This window comes from Callospermophilus lateralis, chromosome 10, assembly GCF_048772815.1.
Source record: "Callospermophilus lateralis isolate mCalLat2 chromosome 10, mCalLat2.hap1, whole genome shotgun sequence".
In the NCBI taxonomy this organism is placed as follows: Eukaryota; Metazoa; Chordata; class Mammalia; order Rodentia; family Sciuridae; genus Callospermophilus; species Callospermophilus lateralis.
The window spans coordinates 17196922-17217979 of NC_135314.1; the positions used below are offsets into that span (position 1 = coordinate 17196922).

At 38.6% G+C, this 21058-nt stretch overlaps 1 protein-coding gene across 6 annotated transcripts in view; it reads left to right on the forward strand.

Moving 5' to 3' along the window:
* App (amyloid beta precursor protein) overlaps nt 1-21058 on the forward strand; it is a 236323-nt gene that overhangs the window by 69281 nt on the left and 145984 nt on the right. For all 6 annotated transcript variants that reach the window (XM_076868550.2, XM_076868552.2, XM_076868554.2 and 3 more), the window contains exon 3: nt 3701-3830. In XM_076868550.2, coding sequence (XP_076724665.1) covers nt 3701-3830 — 130 coding nt within the window. The remainder of the gene's footprint in view (nt 1-3700; nt 3831-21058) is intronic.

Here is a 21058-nt window from a genome sequence, read left to right on the forward strand (position 1 = left end):
CATATGCCCTGGATTTCATGGTAGAAACTGGAGCTAAACTCTGTTTGGCTGATGATCACTCTTTGAAGCTCTGGTGATCTTTAGGGAGAAACCTGGGTTCACAGATTTTAGTTTGCAATTCTGTCTATTTGCTTGGAAATTGTCAGTCAAATAAGGTACTGCTCTGTTTCCCTGAATATGACCATAGGAGTCTGAAGATGGTTAGCACTCAAGGTGATAAAGAGATCCTTCTTTCCTGCTAATCAATTGTACCTTCAATTTGTTGGTTTTAAATTGAAAAGAAGGAAATGGGATATGGTTGTGTCTGCTGTAGGGATTCCAGAGAGCTGACAGGTCCTGAGAAAATTCTCAGCAGGGTGGTATTTCTGTGAAGTGGCAAATAGAACCCCTTTAGAGAAAGGCAATAGCTCACACTTTGCTGCACATAAAGTGGTACCCTCAGGGTGAACTCTGTAATGCCACCAACTTTATGACTCATGAGTATTATACTTTTGCGATATAATAAACAAGTAAAGGTGAAGGGAGAATTATATTTCTGTACCAAGAGCCACTTGGCCTTTCATTACATAGGATAAAGCCATGGGGCTATTAAATTTTTAGTGACATTTTCAAGTAGGGCATTATCTGTGACCTGATATGCATGCATTGAAGTGTTAAGATACTTAAGAACAAAATAAAATAAAGGGAAGGAAGCTGTATTCTTTGGAGCGAGATTTCTAGCAGTGTTCTGAAGCACTTTCTCAGCACCCAACTTAGGATTCTGATTTAGCTACTTGTGTATGTGTGTTCTAGATTATTCCTCTACTGTTGGATTGATCACATACACTGCTACATTGATACATGCCTTTCTTTTTAATTTTAATTTTTAAATATAATATTTTTTAGAGAAGTTATAGATTCACTGAAAAATTGAGAGCATATGCAGAGGTTCCCCATAATCCCTTGGCCTTCGTTATCAATATACCCCAATGGAGTGATGCATACATAGTTCACATTGGGGCCCTCTCTTGGTGGTTTGGACAAATGTAAATGCAAATTCCTCATGTTTGGACAAATGCCAGTGACGTGTATTCACCAGAGTAGTTTCATTGCCCTAAACATGCTCTGTGTTCTGCCTGTTTACCCTCCCACCAGCCCCCAAGCCAATCTTTACTGCCTCTGTGGTTTGCCTTTCCCAGAAGGTCACGTGGAGGAAGTTGTGCTGTGTGTCACCTTTACATACGGGTTTCTTTTGCTTAGCAGTATGCGTTGAAGATTCCTCCATGACTCTTCATGGCTCGGTGGCTCATTTCTTTTTATCACAGAATAATACCCTACTGTGCAGATGTACCCCACAGTTTATGTGTCCATTCTCAATGCTTTTTGTTTCAACTCATTTTTCTTGGGACCAGGACTAAGGTGAGGTGTGTGAGATGCTCATGGAATCAAGATGAATAATATTGTAGAACGATTTTTCAAAAAATGAAAATTCATACAGCAAAAATGATGAACAAGGCATTAACATTTTAGGTAAAGAGAAGTTCCCACCAAGCTCTGTCAGTGTCACTGATAATCATAAGCAGAATCCCTTATATTCGTAATGCACACGGGACATTGTTCTCTTGCTATGAAACCTGGTTCTCCTCTGCAGAAATGGCTTCCCCTGAAGACTCCTCTGGTAGAAGTGCTTTTCTCAGAATCGTCATAGCATTGTGCCTAGAGGTGGAGATGGCCTCTTTGCTCCTCATTTCCTCCTCCAAACTACTCATCCCCTTTCCTCCCTAAAACGCCATCTATCCCATCCATGAAGTAATGCACCTAAACTCGACCACACTCTCCTCTACTGTGGGAACCATCCCTAGCCTCTTCCCTTTCAATGGCACAACCCCTCAGTATGTGAGGACTTTAGCTTGTGGTGTTCTGTCATCTAGTATAGCCGTCCTCCTTTGTGACTCATGAGGGATTTGGGGGAGGGGCGCGGGTACTGGGGATTAAACTCAGAGGTACCCATCCACTGAACCACATCTCAGACCCCTATGTTTTTGTATTTTATTTAGAGACAGGGTCTCACTGAGTTGCTTAGTGCCTTACTTTTGCTGAGTCTGGCTTTGAACTTGTGATCCTCCTGCCTCAGCCTCCTGAGCTGCTGGGATTACAGGCATGAGCCACTGCATCTGGCTTCTGAGTGATTTTAATGGTGAGCTCAGTGATCCCTCCTGTACTCAGTTGCTCAGGTCAGCGATTCCCTTTCCTTCAGGGATCTTGCCTTCCTCATTCTTCATTGTCTATACCCTCCCATGATCCTGTTATATACCTTGCTGTTACCAATACCTGCAACTCTTGCAAAATCTTCATTTCAGTTCGCTGTCTCTCCAAGTACTACTTCTCACTGCCTCACTTCCACTTCCACAGCAGAAATTCCTTCGCCCATTCACAATTTCAAAAATAAACTGGGCTCACTTTTGCCACTTTAGATTCATAGCCCAGAGTTAGAACCATGCTGTTGCTCACACTCTTAGTTCTGTCTTTCCATTGTTATTTGTCTGGCAAAACAGCTCATTTTAGAGATATGTTCTTTTTATTAACATTTTCCTTTCAAATCTCTGCTTCTTGTTATTTGGCAGTACTGAGGATTAAATACAGGGTCTCAGGCATTGGAGGCAAGCACTTGGCCATCTCCAGCCCTTTTTAAAGATTTTATTTTGATACAGGGTCTAAGTTGCTGAGGCTGGCCTTAAACTTGTGACTCCTGAATAGCTAAAATTATAGGAGTGTGCCACTGTGCCCTGATCTGCTTATTATTATTAATAAAGAGAAGTGGTTTGATATTTTACTAGTAGATATTTCAGTTGAGTTTGACAGTGCATTCCAAGTGCTCAGCAAACACACTAGGTACTAAGAACAGTAATGTAACAATGTAACAGGAGGATACCAGTTAGTCATTGAGGGAACAGAATTTATGAGTGACAGTTCTTTATTTAAGTGACACCCTTGACAACTTTGTGATAAAATTCTTATGTTAATTGCTTTGAATAAAGAGATTAATTTTTATAAAGAAATCTTCCTTGTGTCATATTCTATATGTAAAATGTTTAATTAGTGTAATAGGGGTCAGTTGAATTTCAGTAAATTAATATCTCTAGTTATATCTACTATAACATTTATTTAGAACATTACAATCTATGGACCTTATGCTAGTTTATTTTACATAAAAAATGACCCCATATTTTTAAGAGTCCCATACCTACCTCCTTTTTTTTTTTTTTTTTTGAGAGAGAGAGAGAGAGAGAGAGAGAGAGAGAGAATTTTTTTTTTAATATTTATTTTTTAGTTTTCGGCCGACACAACATCTTTGTTTGTATGTGGTTCTGAGGATCGAACCCAGGCCGCACGCATGCCAGGCGAGCGCGCTACCGCTTGAGCCATATCCCCAGCCTCCTACCTCCTTCATTTTTCCTTTTATTCCCCCTCTGGAAAAATATCTGAGGTCTGAATGGGTGCAGTAAAATCCAGGTCACACTGCTGAATGTTTTAAATGGAATGTCCAGATGCTTTGTCACTTGGACCTTTTCCTGTACATTGAATGTCTTTAGCTTAGGTCAGAAGGTGGAGCAGGCTTGGATGTTTGGGGCTTAGCACTACTTTATCGTAATTGGTGGAGGATCATCCAATGGTCATCCATGTCAAAGTAACAATGTCCTCTTCTTGTACACTCTCCCAGGTCTACCCTGAGCTGCAGATCACCAACGTGGTAGAAGCCAACCAACCAGTGACCATCCAGAACTGGTGCAAGCGGGGCCGCAAGCAGTGCAAGACCCATGCCCACATCGTGATCCCCTACCGCTGTTTAGGTGAGCTGCCAGCCACCTGGCTGGTGTAGAGTGGTCTAGTCTTTGGCAATGAGAAAGGCTGCTCTAATCAGGTCATGTACATCGACTTTTCCTTCAGCATCCATCAGTGCATTCCACAACTGTGGATTCAGCTAGCCGTGGATCAAAAATATGAAAACAACAACAAAACTGTACCAATCATAGACAAACCTTTTCATGTCATCATTCCCAAAATAGTACAGCATAACAACTATTTATATAGCATTTGCATTGTATTAGGTAGTATAAGTAAGCTGGAGATGATTGAAAAATACAAGGAAGGTCCTTGGGAGGTAGTTCAGTGGGTAGAGTGCTTGCCATGCATGCATAACACCCTGGGTTTAATCCCCAGTACCACCAAAAACAACAACAACAAAAAAGAGGAGAATGTACATGGGTAATATGCAAATATCATGACATATAGCAGATGAGATTCTATAGATTTTGGTATCCACAGAGAATTCTAGAACCAGTCCCCCAAGGATACTGAGGGATAATGGTACTTGTCTATGCTTTGGACTATTGAGATGGTATTATATGTTCCAATAGTACAAGGGCAGTATTTTTGAGCTCTCTGCTTCAGAATTAATTTATCCAGGACTGATGAATGAAAATTGCTTAGTGGTGGGGTCTGGGAACCCTTATTTTACCAAATCTCATAAATGATTGTCATTTACTCCCTAGCCTTGTAGAATGGGACCTCCTGTGTTTTCATCACACAGACTTCATCCAAAAAAAGATTCCAATGTGAAGCTGCAGCGTTTTGCTAATTTCTTGAAAAGCTTTTTCTTATAATATCTGGCTATTTTTTTTTCCTGTTGTTGGTGATTAGAAGTTGGAGTTAGGTTGATCTGAGATTTAAAATTTCACCTTTGCTTTTTATTTTTAAAGTTGGATTTTACATGATCTCGTGATTTTTCCTCTGGAAACACTGATACAAGTTCTTATTAAATATGACTTGGTCCTTAATCTCTTCCTAGCTGATATTTTTAATGTAACCAGGTGTTGCAAAAAATCCCACAGTCTTTGCTCTGGTAACAGCATCTAGATGTTGTCTACTAGTTTATTCACTGTGCGAGGCCGTAAATATGGTCATAGAGGTCCCTATATGGAGACGCTGGACAAATATTGATAGGCATTCTGATATGACTTCTTATAAAGGTTAAGAGGAAGCCTTAAAGGAAAGCCCTTGCTTGCCTGTGCAAGGCTCTGGGTTCTATTCCTAGCATGCAAAAGGATAAAAGAAAGACAGAAAGGGAGGTAAAGGAGAGAAAGGAAGGAAAGTCCAAACAGCAAGTTGACAAAGTAGGTAACCACTAGAGATCTGTATGATATCTGGCCAATTAATGCCATGGAGCTCATGGATACTGTTTATTTATGTACATAATTTGAGAAGTAAATGGAAAATACTGGAAATTTCATCTGGTGGATTTACTACTCACAATGTAACTGAAGACAAAGAGTGTAGAAAACCAGATTTTTTTTTTTCCAGATTCTTAGATATTTGATAATTACAGGTTTCCTTGTTCTTGGTATTTCTGGTTCCTACATGCTTTATAAGGCCTTTTTTTTGGGGGGGGGGCTCTGGCCAGGAAGTAAAGATTTAATAAATAAGAAGAGACTAAGCAACATGCAAATATTAGATACAGAGCTCCTATTTCAGGAAACGACTGTGGAGGCTTATCTGTCTCCAGGAACTGTGTACTTCAGACTACTTTTAAAATGGCACCAAGAAATAGTGCAGAGCCCACCCAAGCCACTACAGTCAGGAGGTAGGCCATGAGTTGGTTACTTAGGTGGCCCAGACCCTGTAAATTGCTTCTTTCCCTTCTCACTTGCCTGCCCTATGCAGTATATCAAGTGCATGTTCTGTAGGATATAAACTCTTGGAGGTCCTGACTAGATCTTTGAACATGTGTTATCACATAAAACTCCTGATAGAACCCTCATGTCACATCAGAAGTGAATTTATGTTTAAATATTATGTTACTCGGAAAATTGTTTCATGATTCAGAATTATTGATACTATAATTGACTAAAAGCTGAATTCCACAAGAAAATTGCAATTTATTACACAGGGCCAAGAGTTGAGATAAGTATTCTTTGACCCCAAATCAGGTGTTATCTCCTCCGTTGACCACATCCCCTAACCCTCCCAGAGACTCCCCATCTCTCAAAAGCACTACCCCTTATAGCAACAGTGAATTGAAAATAATAATAAAAAAAAGAAACTAAAAAATAACCCTGCAGAAAAGAGATGTAAAAAATGTCCTAAGGTTTATGAGTGAAGCTAAAAGATTTTATAACACTGTGAATACACAAAAACTATCAAAATATTTGTTTTTATTGTGCTTCATGCACTCTTTGGGGAAACAACAGCCTAATTAATTTGAGTTCTAAGAATTAATCACATTTAGTAAATGTCACCTTGTTAGTGGTGTTGGTGACCTGTCCTCAGCATATATTTTTAACCACTACAGAAAGAGATTCACTTCAAACTGTATAATTTCACTGAAACATGTTTATAGAAATGTACAGGATGGACAGGGGCAAGGAGAAATAGAGAGAAACCCATCAAATAATTGTCCAAAAGACTATGGGCGTGGTCAAGAGTTAATTCCTGCCAGAGCCTTGCCTTCAGCACATACAGATCTCTCTTTTTTCTTTTGAACAGCTTCTGGCTCCTTTGATGTTGATGTGCATAATTCAAGGGGACAGGTCACTTGTGACATGTCCAGCAAATTTCCCAGTTCTGGTTTAGTATCTGATATGAAATGAGTGCATTGACACTAACTGTTTTTGACATCCAGCAGGGACTAGATAATCATTAGCTATTCCCAGTAGGGATTTGGCCTGTTTTAATCATTTATCTTATTTCTCATCTTAGAAATCCCTGCTCTTTCTCCACTGGACCTGAAATGGAACCTCATGGGATAAAGAGAGCACAGATTGACTCTGGCTTTGCTCTTGAGCTTAGATTAGAGTCAGGGATCTGGGCCTTGCTTGTCTCTTAGGTAGTTTCCCAAAACTCATACTAAAGAATTACACAAGAAATATAATATACTGATGATGTGTAGTCTATGCAGAATGTGGCTTATATCAGGAAAAGGAATTGAAAAACATGAACGTATAACTCAAGTGCATTTTATTTATACAAATGTTGTAACATCCCATTAATTTTAGCACTTTTTTTACTTTCTTTTTCCCCCCACTTTGGTTTTTTCTTTACTGCCTGCCTTTCTCCTGATTTCTTAATCTGTTGTTCATTTTGATATTAAGCCCTTTGTAAGTGCATAGGCCATCATTAGAGTATTTCTTCCGGAAGACAGTGTTGGTTCTATTAGTCTTTTCCTTCACAGGAGTGCTTATTGAGAGTCAGAGAGGTTGGCTTTCTTGCTATAAGTCACATAGTTCTTCAGAATTGGGACTACAGCCCCTCATTTCTAGATTTTTAGTCTAATGTACTTTACAGTATACATATAAAAATTATGTGTTAGAACAAATATCCATCTGATTTCTAAAACCAACTCATATAAGCAAGACTGTGAATAAGAGCAATAAATAACACTTTTTAAAAAAAATTGCCACAGTATGTATAATATGTCAAAATATACTCTGCTGTCATGTATATCTAAAAAGAATAGATTTTAAAAAATCACCACGGGTATTCCCTTGATCAAAGAGACTACCATGACGCCTGGCATAGGATACATCTCCATGTGATAATATTTTCTACTTCATAGTAGTAACAGTATCATTCTTACATATTCCTGCTACTTGAAGAAAGAACTGCTATTTAGCAGTTCTGTAAGATCTCTGACTATATCCTGATACACCCTTAGTCAAAGGAGATTTTTACTAAAGTTACTTTTCACAAAGATGCCATCTAGAAAACAATATAAGATTGTCTCAAACATTAACTATATTAAGATTCAAAACAAAGCTTGGAGAGAGAAAAATTCAGGTTATGTGTGGCATGCACCTCCCTAACCACCCTAGCAGATGAAGGATCCACTGTTGCTCTGGATGATTTCTCTCTAAACCAGGTGCTTTGGATATCCTTGCTCTTCAGCATCTCACATGCCTAGGGGAAATGGGGACAATGGATCAGGTTGCCCTCGCCACTTTCTTCCCACAGAGCAGATGATTTCCCTTGGGAGTGAGCTGGCTTTCTCAGTTCACCCTTTGCTTTTCGTAGTACTTCTGGAACCAGAATGTACGCTCTGTCTTAATCTTACAAACATTGTATTAATTATTGCATGTGCAATTCAGTGCCCATCATTTATCATCACTCAGGGAGAATTATTTTTTTTTTGTAAAGCTTTCAAGTGCTTTCCATTTGAATAGCTGCTCTTCATGGTGTAATGGATCCACTATTGAAATTGGCACACTTCTGCTGTCGCTGACCAGCGAAGGCAAGGCGCATTGCTTAAGATAAATTACTGTTGATTTACAGGGGCGCAGTCAGGTTAATAGCGTAATCCAAAGGAAGAATTAGAAGTTAAAGAATGACTACCTGAAATGTCATTGTTTCTTTTTATAATCAAGACTTTCCAAACATGTAAGTAGTAATAACCAGGAAACTGCTCGGTATAGTCAAGTGAGAAATTAAAGGTATTTAATTATTTTCATTTTGAATTTAGTTGTTGTAATAAAATCTCAGTATAAGTATTCCTTTTTTCTATGTGGCAGCTTCTGTGAATGATCTCTAGCTATCTTAATCATTAAGGTTGCGAAGTATGTATTTGATAATGATAGATATTGGACCATCGGAACTCTCTGAGCTTCTGCTAAGCAACAGTTCTTTTCAGATACATCACACAGTAGAACAATACTCAAGAGTATTATGTAGACTAAACCAAACTTCACACGTGGGAATGGGGAGGGAAGAACATTTTTGTTGTCGACTTCAAAGATCTTGTAAATGTTCGGAGGTCCGAGCACAGTATTCCAGTGTGATAAAACTAAGAAGTGCTTTTTTGTGGACTCAATATCTTTCAGGTTTGTTTTTTTTTTTTTTTTTTTTTTTTTTTTTTTAATTTTTGGTACTTGGGTTTGAACTCAGAGGCACTCCATCACTGAGCCACATCCCCCAGCCCTTTTTGTATTTTATTTAGAGACAGGGTCTCACTGAGTTGCTTAGTGCTTCGCTTTTGCTGAGGCTGGCTTTGAACTCACGATCCTCCTGCCTCAGCCTCCCAAGCCTCTGGGATTATGGGTGTGCACCCCCGTGCCTGGCAACAACTTTGAGTTTTAATATTGCAAATTAGGTACAGCCAATTTTTTTACCACCTCCAGTAGTACCCATCAAAACATAACTATTTACTTACTTTGAAGGGAAGAGTTAATTATATCAAGAATATTGAAAAAATTAAGAGAAGTATTTTTTTCTCAAGTATTTTAAGACTTTAAAAAAAGTTATTTAGTATTTATACTTAATGAAAGAATTAACTAAAAAGTACGGGAGTAGGGAATGTGTTTTTTTATAGTTACAAACAAAAAAAAGTCACAAATATAAGAAATGACATCAAGACGGCAATGAATCTAAAGCCAGAGTGAGAGGTATTTCAATTTCAGTATCAAAGGGTGTTACAAAATGTTCACATTTTAGTAACTGACACAGAAATCCCTTAGTATTTGTTTTTCTCTCTAGTCTAGGGATAAATTCTGTTATTTTTCTTTATCATCGCAGTCACCAAGTAGCTTCATTCAACTTTCCCTCTTTTCTATATCCCTTGATAAATTTCACTTCTTGCTGCTGGTGCCTCCCAGGAGGATTCCCTACCTCCCCTCTGCTGTCAGTGAATCTCCGCTTTGGCTTTGAACCCTGATGGTAAAGGGACTTCCCAGGGCAACAGCTGTGCATCCCTGTGCACAGCAGGTAGTGCAGACTTCAGGGGGAGCGTGGGGAGGGTCCCAAGAGGGGAAGAAATGACACCAAAGATTTAAGTGCATTTTAGGACTGGCTTGGACTTTGCATGGTTTTACATATAGTTCCCTTGAAGAGTTTGGGAAAGATATAGTGATGATGAGTGCATAGAAAGTGAAGCAAATCTTAAAATGGGGCAAGTACTAACCTTTTTTTTTTTTTGTACCAGGGGTTGAACTCAGGGGCACTCGACCACTGGATCACATCCTCAGCCCTTTTTTGTATTTTATTTAGAGACAGGGTCTCACTGAGTTGATTAGCGCCTAGCCATTGCTGAGGCTGGCTTTGAATTAGTGATCCTCCTCCCTCAGCTTCCTGAGTTGCTGAGATTAGAGGCGCATGCCACCATGCCCGGCAAGTATTAACTTTTGAAAAAGACAAAGAGTTAAAACTGTAACAAAAAGTTGTAAAATACAGAATTACATCACTACTCAGTTATGAGCCATTTGGGCATCATAAGATTTATCTGTGCTCACATTTTTGGAGATTTCAGCCCATAATCAGTCGGCCTGTTACTTTTGGGCTGGTGGGGAGGCAGCATCTGGTTGCCTCAGGGGCACAGGGGCACGTGGTTGGGCAAATCCCATTCAACTCCTGGTGGCCAGGAAGTGAAAGAGAGAGGAAGTAGGGGGGCAGCCTTCCAGTATCTTCTACAAGGGCATGTCCCTGGTGACCCAACTTCCTTCCACCAGGCTCCACCCCTCAAGGGCTCTACCACTCCCCACAGTGCTACCCTGGAGATCAAGCCTTACCTGGGGGCCTTTTAGGGACACTGAAGATCCAAACTACAGCACATAGTCCTCATGCAAATGCCAGATACTTGATAACTCTGTACTGCTACGGTGGTGACAGGAAGGAGGGAGACTCTGGTGAAATTTCACCCTCCATCGTTCGAAGAATTAAAGAGGAAAAATGGAGAAAAGAGCTGTTTAATACAGAGCTGAGAATTACAGGGACAGGGACAAGTAGCAGAAGAAACAACACAATGAGAGTATACTTTAAAGTAATATTTCTGTAACTTATAGTATGCTGTCAGTAATAGCGCATCATCTTTGAATATTGGGAGGAAGCTCATGAGAGGGTGATGGGTTTGGAGAAAGTAGTACAGCCAGTAGATCTGAGGGCCTCGTGAGGAAGGATCGTGCTCTTGGTAGAGAATAAATAGTGCATGGTGTCGTAAATGAAGGATGCTTCCCTGCAGCACCTGTAAATTTGGAAATGATTGGTTTCTGTTCAAAATGTAAGCTCTTTGATGAGTGGGACTTTTTTTTAGTCACTGAAAATTTCCCAGAGGTCGTAACATGTCATGACATGTAGTACATACTGGCTTTTAAATTTTTGGTAGCCCTGGAGGTTGAAAACAGATCCTCACACATGCCAAGCAAATACCTTATCACTGAGCTATATCCCCTGCCCTTTTTTTTTTTTTTTTTAATTTTGAAACAGAGTCTAGCCACATTGCTGAGGCTGACCTCAAGTTTGGCAATCCTCCTTTCTCTTCCTCCCAAGTAGCTGGGATTACAGGTATGTGCCACTGCACCCAACTACACAGTATATACTTAATAAGCTTACAGCAAATGAATGGAGGATATACTGCGTCTTGGAAAAGGGAAGGAAAAGGAAAAGAAGGAATAAATTAAACACCAGGGAGATAGAAGACATGGACCAGGAATTTCACCTGCCCAAAAGACAGAATTTCTGACATTATGACATGTGTCATTTACTTCAAAACTCTTGTGTTGCTCAAGAGAAAGGGCAGGTTTTGTTGTTTTTTGGTACTGGGGATTGAACCCAGAGGCGTTTTACCACTGAGTCACACCCCTCAACCCTTTTTATTTTTTTGAGAAAGAGCTCATTATGTTGCTTAGGGTCTCACTAAATTTTTGAGGCTGGCTTTGAACTTTCAATCCTCTTGCTTCAGCCTCCTGAATCTCTTGGATTATTGGCATGTGCCAATAAGGGTTAAATAATAAAGGGTTAAACCCCTTTCTACATATGTCTAGTAAAAATCAGTGTGCACCTCTGTGTTTAGAGCAAAAACACAATATTAGATTAGTTTTACTCAGTGTCCTGACCTTTTAAATCTAATGATATGCATCATTTTAATAGAAACCCACTTTTAAATGTGCTTCGCAGTGGTTATATAGATTTTGGAAACTTGAGATTTTTATGTTGCTCCTTAAGAAATGGGATACTAATTGCGAATGTCAAACATTAACTCCACTCATCCTATTTAAAATAATGTCTTTTACTAAGTGATTAGATGAATCTGGTGTTTTAGTAGTTATTTGATGTAGATGTAAAGACTTCCCTTCTAAAGTTTAAATCTTTTTATGCCATTAATACTTGGAGGCATTCTCTTGCTTTTTTGGTTAGGCACCTGTATTTTCAAGAATGTCATCCCACTTGTTCCCCCAGATCTTTCCCTTTAGTGTTAACTACTTTACCAGAATATGGTGTGGCCTTATTTTTTAATGTTATTTTTTGAAAATCTGGATGTCACTGAAAGAAGATTCCTGTATTTATTGGGTGGAATCTGGATCAACTGGGAAGACAGTTCATTTCTCAGGGCTGCAGGACTCCCATGAATAGGCCTTATAACTCTTGCTTTATTGAAAGCTTAATGCAGTCATAACTCAGGGACTTATGGTATTCTCTATGCAGACTTAATATGAGGAGGCTCAGTGATATTCTCAATATGCCAAGAAATTATCCTAAATTTTATGAGTTAAATAACTTGAACGTAGTTTTCTTTTTCCATCTTGTTCCCTTCTTAAGTTTTTGGTCAACGTTCTTGGTCACATCGTGAGTACCAGTGCACATATGTATTTTCTTCAATTTGGTTCTTTAACCTCATTATTTCTGATTTGACTTCATGAAGACCTTTGGTCTACTGACCCTTTATTTAATTTTATCTACCAGAAATGTTTTGTCTTTTCGTCTTTTCCCTATTTTTCAGAATAGGGCCCTCACTCCAGTCAGTTGACCCCACATCTTCCTTGAATCCTGGCTCCGTCCCTTCAGAGCCAGGCTTCTTGATGTGGTGTCCAAGCACCTGTGTCATCTTCCTGGCTCCAGCTCCTGCCATGGTTGGCTGTTATCAGTCATCCATCCCTTTAAGCCCAGTTGCCTCTGACGTTGGTTGTCACATCCTTTGGGTCCTCTCTGTCCCATCCAGCTTTGATGATTGTAGCCTTCTCCCCACATCATCATGCCGTCGTTCTGTTTTTCTTTCTGTCTCTCAGGTACATTTTCTGCCTCTTTAAGAAATTCTGAATATTGGTATCCCAGGTTGTCATTTTCTCACAAGACGCATACTTGCCAGAAGACTCCATCAGAGCCGTGGTTTCGCAACAGCCAGTGTTGACCATCCCTGAGTTACCAGGAGTTCCAGGAAGTCCCTGAGTTACCAGGAAGGGTTCAAGATCAGGCCTTTTCCTGTGGAAGCTTCACCAAGAATTCAGACTTGGTGCGACCCCTGGAGTGTTGGCATTTCTGCTTACTTGGACCTTCATCTAAGAGGTGCCCCAGTTCCTTATCAGTAATGGTAGCTGGGGCTGCAGCTCTGAGGTAGAGTGCATTTGAACTAGGAACTTCAAAGAAACCAAAAAAAAAACCAAAAAACAACAAAAAAACAGCACTAATAAGTGATAAACCTGAGGCCTTAGATGTATTATTTTTCTCTGTTGGTTTATTGTTGGATATTATTTGTGATAAAAGCATAGACTTATTCTCAGTCTTTATTAAAGTTTCCTGAATCCTTGATTTCATGCATAAAAATTAATTAGATTTAAATGAACTTAATATAGAAACCCTGTTATTGATGCAGAAATAGACCCCATACTGGGCTCTCACCAGAATCAGTGGTGCTTGTTATTTCTTTGCTTTGCTTTGCTTTTTTTTTTTTTTTCCCTGCCAGCTAATGACACCTGGTATGCAAGAATAAAATTAGTCAAGATTAAATCCCTATTAAGTATTCATGTGCTGATTTTTAACACATTTTAAAGTGGTAATATATCATTACATATAGTCTTCTTAAAAAAGTCAAAACTTTTAAGAAGCATTTTAAATCCTTTAACTTAAATATGAAATTTCTTACCCAGTAGGGTTTGTTTATTTGTTTTTCTCACATAGATGTGGTCTCAGGTTGGAATTATCACCTTAAGCTGTGAGATCTTATACTTGTTACTAAACTGTACAACCAGGAAGGAGAGAGTTAAATTAAATCATTTGAAAACAAAGCCCAGAAAACTGCCTAATGTAGGAAGGCCAATTAAAGAATTCCTTAAATGAGTCAAGGATGACAAGTGCCAGAAATTCAGGGAAACACACGTATCACCCATTGTTACAGTTGATGAATGTTGAACTGCACACGAGACTTGATATCAAAGATGCCTTTTGTACTTGGTACAACAGTTGGCTTTTCAGTACAACAGCTCTGTTTTCCCAAAGGGATGGCCTACTATAGATGGCCTTAAAAGTACACATCTTCCAGGGACTTATATAAAACCATCTCCTAAGGGTTTGAGATAATCCAGACAGTTTGAACATAAACAAAACAAAACAAAACAAAAGAATGAACTTGCAGAATATCCTGCAATGGTATAAGCGGATGAGGTGAGTGCCTCAAAGCCAAGAGAGGAAACTGACCTTTCTCTCCATTTTCCTTCCTTGAAGGTGAACTTGTATACACTCAACTGTTTTATGGGGATTGCTTGGAGCTTAGGTAACAAACATTTTGTGGCCTTGGTTTTGTTAGAAAGTTTGCCCTTCTACCCCCAAATGATAAGTCACTTATACTTTCTGAAGGGAGTCTGCTATCCAGCTCTTCCTACCCAAATGAGTCTTTCCAGCATTCTTCCAAAACCACCACGGTTTTGATATAAAGCAACTCCCATCCTAACTTTAACTTCCCTTTAATGTACATTTTAGTCATCTTTATCATTTTAAATGAAAGACAGAAACTGTATTATTTGGAAGAAAGAGAGCCCCCTGTACTTATAAGCACCCCCCTGCCCTGTAGTTATCATGTTCCCTCATTTCTAAATGTTAAATATAAAATGAGAAATTTGCCTTCTCTAAACTCTTCTCATGTGCCTCCTATGTTTGATAGAAGCTTACCTTGAAAAACTATTTAAAGCTTAGTTTGATCTAAAGGCTGAACTTCAGCTTGCCTGAAATGCTTGCTTTTCAAAATGTTTGCTCCCTGGAGAGGTAACTGAAGTCTGCCTTTTCATGTGACTTTGGATTGTTGACCTGGAAGACTTTGGGGGTAATGCAAGCGGCTTTGGCATAGTTCCACTGCTTTCTGGTTGAGTAGGGCCTAGGAAGGAGGGCAGGGCTCACTGTGTACAGAGGGGAGATGTAGTTTGGAGATGTTTGAAGCCTGAATGCACCTTTATTTGATGCCTTGCTTTATTGCTTAAGAGAATTTTAAACTGCTGCATCCATAAATGTGCTGCAGCTTGTAATGACGCATATTTAAACGATTTTGCATCAAACAAATGCATTTTCTCTTTGCCTGGTGTGTAAAATTTGAATGACACTTGTGCTGTGTCTGAAGGGAACAGACATTTTCATTATCAAGTTCAGTCAAGCAGAAAAGTAGCAAAGGGAGCAGAAATTTCCATTTGCATCTATGATTGAAGTTGTAGTGATAAAAGAAAATTACTAGGTTGAAAAAGAGCCCTCTTCTCATTCTGCTATATGACACGGGATTTTGTCAATTTGGAGATCGTTTTTGTACTTCTGGGAAGGCACTGATCAAAAGTCTCAAATTATACATATCCTTTAACTGACCTGAAATATTTCTGGTTGTTTTGTTTTTTCTAATTATCTAGAAACAGATTCTGTATCATTTTGTTCTTAAAATTTATTATTCATTAGTTATAAAATCTTAACTATTAGTTTTATGTACAATTATTAGAGATTCATAATACTTTAATTGTAACAGCAGGTGTAGACAGATAACTCAGTTGCCATCATAGAACACTGCATTAGAGATGTGGATCAGCATTCCAGGGGAATTTTTCTACTAAAAAAATAGTTAGAATTAGGGGCTGAGATTGTGGCTCAGTGGCAGAGTGTTCGCCTAGCATGGGCAGGGCCCTGGGTTCAATTTCTGGCACCCCACATAAAGACAAATAAATAAAATCAAGGTTTTGTGTCCAACTACAACAAAAAAATAAATATTAAATTTAAAAATTTAAAAAAAATGGTTAGAATCTACCTTTTGAAGCCTTAATGTAGTTATTTCTTCCTCAAACCTTCTTCTGTAAAAGTCCAGAAATTCACTTATTTTAGCTCTCTGAGGGGTGATAAGCCATAGCAAATTGATTAACGATAATGAAACTAATCCTTGTTTATAAATCTGAATGTCAATTTCTAAGTATACAGTGGCATGGTAACAAAAAGAGAGATTCTGATTTATCTGGAGATCTATCCCCACTAAAAAGATGGCATGGTTTTTAAAAATCATGACTCAAAGGGATGTAGGTAATTTCTACAAGGTATTTAAAAAAATTTTTTTTAGTTGTAGATGGACACAATACTTTTATTTTTGTTTATTTTTATGTGGTGCCAGGATAAAAATCCATGCTTGGCAAGTGCTCTACCAACGAGCCACAACCCTGGCCCTCTACAAGGTATCTTTATTGAAGAGCTTGATGAATCATGATAAAGTATTTTGTTTTTTGTTCTATTAAATATTGGGTTTCTCATCCCTAAATGCTGTTGCTGGTAGAGTGACAGAATTCTGATACTTCATTTTTCTCTGCTTTAACAGAGGTCTGGAAACTTGAAGCAATGGTCTTAATACTTGGTAAAAGACTACGCCAGTTTCAAGTACTCTATCCAAATTTCTTTCTGGCTGGCTCTTTTGTTTAATGCAGTGACATCTTTTTCCACTCTTTTCTTTCTTGTCATAAGAGATTTTGACTCCTTGAGGAATTGCTCAGTGTTCTCTGGGTGCCTTCCTGAGATTTGGTGAAGTTGATTGAGCTCTTGATTCTGGTACGTTTGCTAAAAGCAATACCCTCCAAGTGGAAGTGCCTCGCAAGTCCTAGGAATGCCAAGTCAAAGGTCAGAATTGGAAGAGCAGAGATTGTTGACTCCTTAGGCATGAACAGTACAGCTGTGTGACGGAGTAGGAAGAGCAGAGAGGCGAGGACGGTCTCACTTTATAGTCAGAATTATGGAAATGTAGGTGAACGAGAGGAAAGGAGTGATGAGTTTGAGGAGAAAAGCTCTGCCTGGGTTGGTGGAAGCCGGGGAAGGAGACTGGAGAGAGACGGTGTGAGAGACAACCAGGAAGCTTCAGGGCTGAGACCAGTGTGTGGTTGCAGTTGACCTCAAAAGAAGAGTTGCTGATGGCAGGTTGCGGGAGCGGGGCCAGATGGTGAAGGGTTGGCAAGAACAAGTCAGGGGCTTGAGAGTGGCAGTCCACAACTCTGTTGAGGAGTTTATCCGAAAGTGCCTCTTCCTGTCTTGATTATAGCCTACCTCACACATGGGTTTCTGAATGTGAATGGAAAACACACGCTGTGTATTTTTACCTCCCCATATGATTTAAGGTTTTGGTAATAACTAGTGGTTCTCTTGCCTCACCGTACATCATCTTGGTTGGTATTTTGTAAGCAATTATGTGGTTTTTTTTTTTCTATGCCCCATATATAACCCTATTTAATTGCATCTTTAAAAGATTCTCTGGCTTTGACTTTTTAAATAAGGTACAAAGAAAGGGAAAAGGGTTAGGAGAAAGCAGCAGCCAGAGGATGCTTGTGTTTTTAACAAACAAAACATAATTTAGGAGGATCCCCTACAGGGTCTGATTTTAGCTCATTTCTCAAGAAAGGACTGAACTCAGCTGCAGGAGGTTCAGGTTGAAAGGAAGCCTTGTTTCTATATCTGAATTGGTCACATCCCCATAAATGCAAATTTAAATATGAGAACTGCAAAAAGTGAAATAGAGGAAGAAGGGTAGTTTGCTTGATAAATAGAGTTAATGGTGATAATAAACAGCATCCTAGTGGTCCACCATTCGATAACTAAAACATCTGCTACTGTAAAAACAGAGAATGAAACTAATCATGCAAATCAATGTATTCAAATTTAGGTTTTATGTTTTTTTCTGACTTATCTTCGGCTTCGGATTTTCTCCCATAATCTCAGACCTGTCCACCATCAACTCATCTGGCCTTGAATGAAATTCCTGATCTCTAAAATCTGATGCTAAGTCTGTACTGCCCATTGCTGACCATCAGCAACATGTGGCTATTAAATACTTAAACATGGCTCATTCAAACTGTGTCAGAAGTGTAAAACTTACAGTATATATAGAAAAATTAGTATAGGAAGAAAATAATATAGAATGTCTTAGTATGCCTGTATATCAAAATCACTAAATCTGCCTGAGTCATCACGTTGCTTTTAAATCTAGAACTCTTTCTACTATGTTTTGCAATTCTGAAATTAAACAAAAGACAAGACAGGAGCAGTATGCTTTTACGGATGTGTGAAAAAGCATCAACCCTTAACATGGTACAAAGCATCAAATCAATGGGACAGAACACAGCTTAGAGAAGATAAGAAAGATCGTGAAAAACTGAATCCCCCCCCAAAAAAATGACAAATACTGTATGATTCCATTTATATGAAGTACTTAGTCATATGCAAAAGGGAAATGGAATGGTGGTAGCCAGGGGCTAGGGGAAGGGAAAAATAGGGATTATTGTTTAACAGGTTCAGAGTTGAAAAGTTTTGCTAGATGTAAAGCATTCTGGAGATGGATCATGGTTGCACGACCATGTGAATGTATTCAACACTATTGAAGCATACACTTAAATTTTATGTCATGTGTTTTACCACAATTATAAAGGAATGAAGAGGACAAACCATTCTGAAGTGTATTTATGATGCAGTAAGCTGTAAGATTAAAAACCTTAATGAGACGGGTTGCAATGAATAATATTAAATAGACTCTTGCTACCTGAAGGAATAGTTGAATAGCATCACCTGGGAGCTTGTTAGAGGAGTCCCACCTTTGATTTGTCCAATCAGGATCTAAATTTTAACAAGATCCCCAGGTGATGCGTATGCATGATAAAACTTGAGAAGCCCTGTTCGAAACATCATTTCTCAAACTGTGGTCCATGAGCCACCTGCATCAGAATCACTCTGGGGAGGTCTGTTTTCAGGCCCATCCCAGAAGGCATAACAATCAGATCCAGGTGGTGGGGACAGAGGACACGGATGAAACTGCCTCCCACCCCCATTCATTCTGAAGCTCACTGAAGTTTTAGGGCTTATCACAATGAAGATTTTTACTTGTCTTTTAACAGATGTTGGAATTATGACAAGAAGCAAAAAAAAAAAAAAAAAGGTTTATAATTGGTGAAAAAAATGTGTTAGATGTTGAGTAATAATTAATGCATTCAAAAAGAGTCCATAGAAAAAGCACGTATAACTCTTTTCATGTTGGCTAGTGAGGCAACTGTCCAGAATTCGAGGAATGTTGTTAACAGTGTACTGAGTACTGAACTTTAGGTTAAGTTGGGGTCTAGCATTCAGCCTTCCTTTGTTAGGAACCCTACTGGCCTGAGAGTTCCATTTGTGAAGGGTGTTGAATTCTAGGACCAGTTAGTTTACATTCCTAAGACAAGGTTAGATTTGCACAGCAGAGACTTTCCTTTATTGTTGACATGTGTGTGATTACTTTCAAATTCTTGAAATATTTAAAGGAATTTAAATACCATATGTTGCTTACACAAATTATTTTTGCTAAGAAAATATACAACTAAGTTCTGTCTAGTTATCATAGATGTCGTAGGTGAGAAACCCAGGCTGCTAAATTCTTTTAACCCCTAGTTATTTTCAGCTACAGTGATTTCATGGGCACTGTTTTGAAGGTTACAGTGTTGATGTGGAAGCAAGTAGATATGTGCATTTTTTTTTTTTTTTGCATAGGCTTTAAAAAAATTTTTTTAAATAGACTGTTTTTTTTTTTTTTTCTTAAACAGTTTTATATTTACAGAAAAATTGATAGTCTGGGAGTTTCCATAGACTTTTTCCCATAGTTTTCCTAATTGTTCACATCTTCTATTAATATATTATTTCTGCTACAATGAAAGAACTAATTTTGATACAGTATCATTAAATAAAGACCATACTTTATTCAGATTCCCATAGTTTTTGTCTAATGTCCTTTTCCTGCTCTAGGATTTCATCTGGAAAAGCACATTATATTTAGTTGTCAGAACTTCTGAGCCCCCTCTGGACTGAGACAGTTTCAAATACTTCAAATACTTGCCTCCTTTTTAATGCCTGAGAAGTCAGGCATTTTGTAGAGGACCCCTCTGCTGGAATTTTCTCATGCTTTGTCTAGAGTCATGGTGTTTTAGAAAGAAAACTGCAGAGGTAAAGTGGCCCTTTCAGCACCTCATATGAAGGGTTCAGGTTATCAACAGGATCTATCATCATCGATATTGAACTAGATCACCTGGTTAAGGTAGTGGTTGTCAGGTTTCTCCTGTACGAACAATCTTTTCCTTCTTTGAAACAAGGTCACTATCCACAACCCACAATTTAGGAGTGGAGATTTATGCTTCACCTTCTCAAGGGCAGAGTGCAATATTTGAAATTCTTGTGCACAGAAATCTGTCTCTTTTTTTCCACTTATTTGGTTGATTGAATTAATGGATATTTATATTATACTTTGATTTATAATCCTGTAGTATATTATATATACTATATTTACTATATTTATATATATATTTACAAAAAACATGTAAATATATATGTGTATGTGTATGTGAATGTATATGTATATGTGTGTGTGTGACATATGAATGTATATGTATACATATACACATGTGTGAATGATATATTTGATCATTCCAGCTTTAGCTATTGGAAGGTCTTGAGTTGGCTCTTGTGCTCATTTGACATTCTGTCTTCTCTTTATTCCTGCAAGATGCTCTAGGTTCATCTTATGTATTTTCTGTCCCATTCTTAGAAGCAGCCATTTCTTCAAAGAGCCCTGGTTCCTTTTATTAGAGAATAGTTTTAAACATGACCAGGACTTTAGGCTTGCTCCTTGCCACTGGAGTGTCTCTGCTTTTAAGATCTCAACTGTTAGAGCAAGGCAATGTAGTTATCTACTCCCACTGTTATGTTATGAATATCTGTAAATAGTTCTGTGGCTTCCTTTGTCTCTCAGCCAAGTACGGGTTCACGTCTCCCACTCCGACATATTGCTGCATGGATCATTGCACCTCCTCCCCTT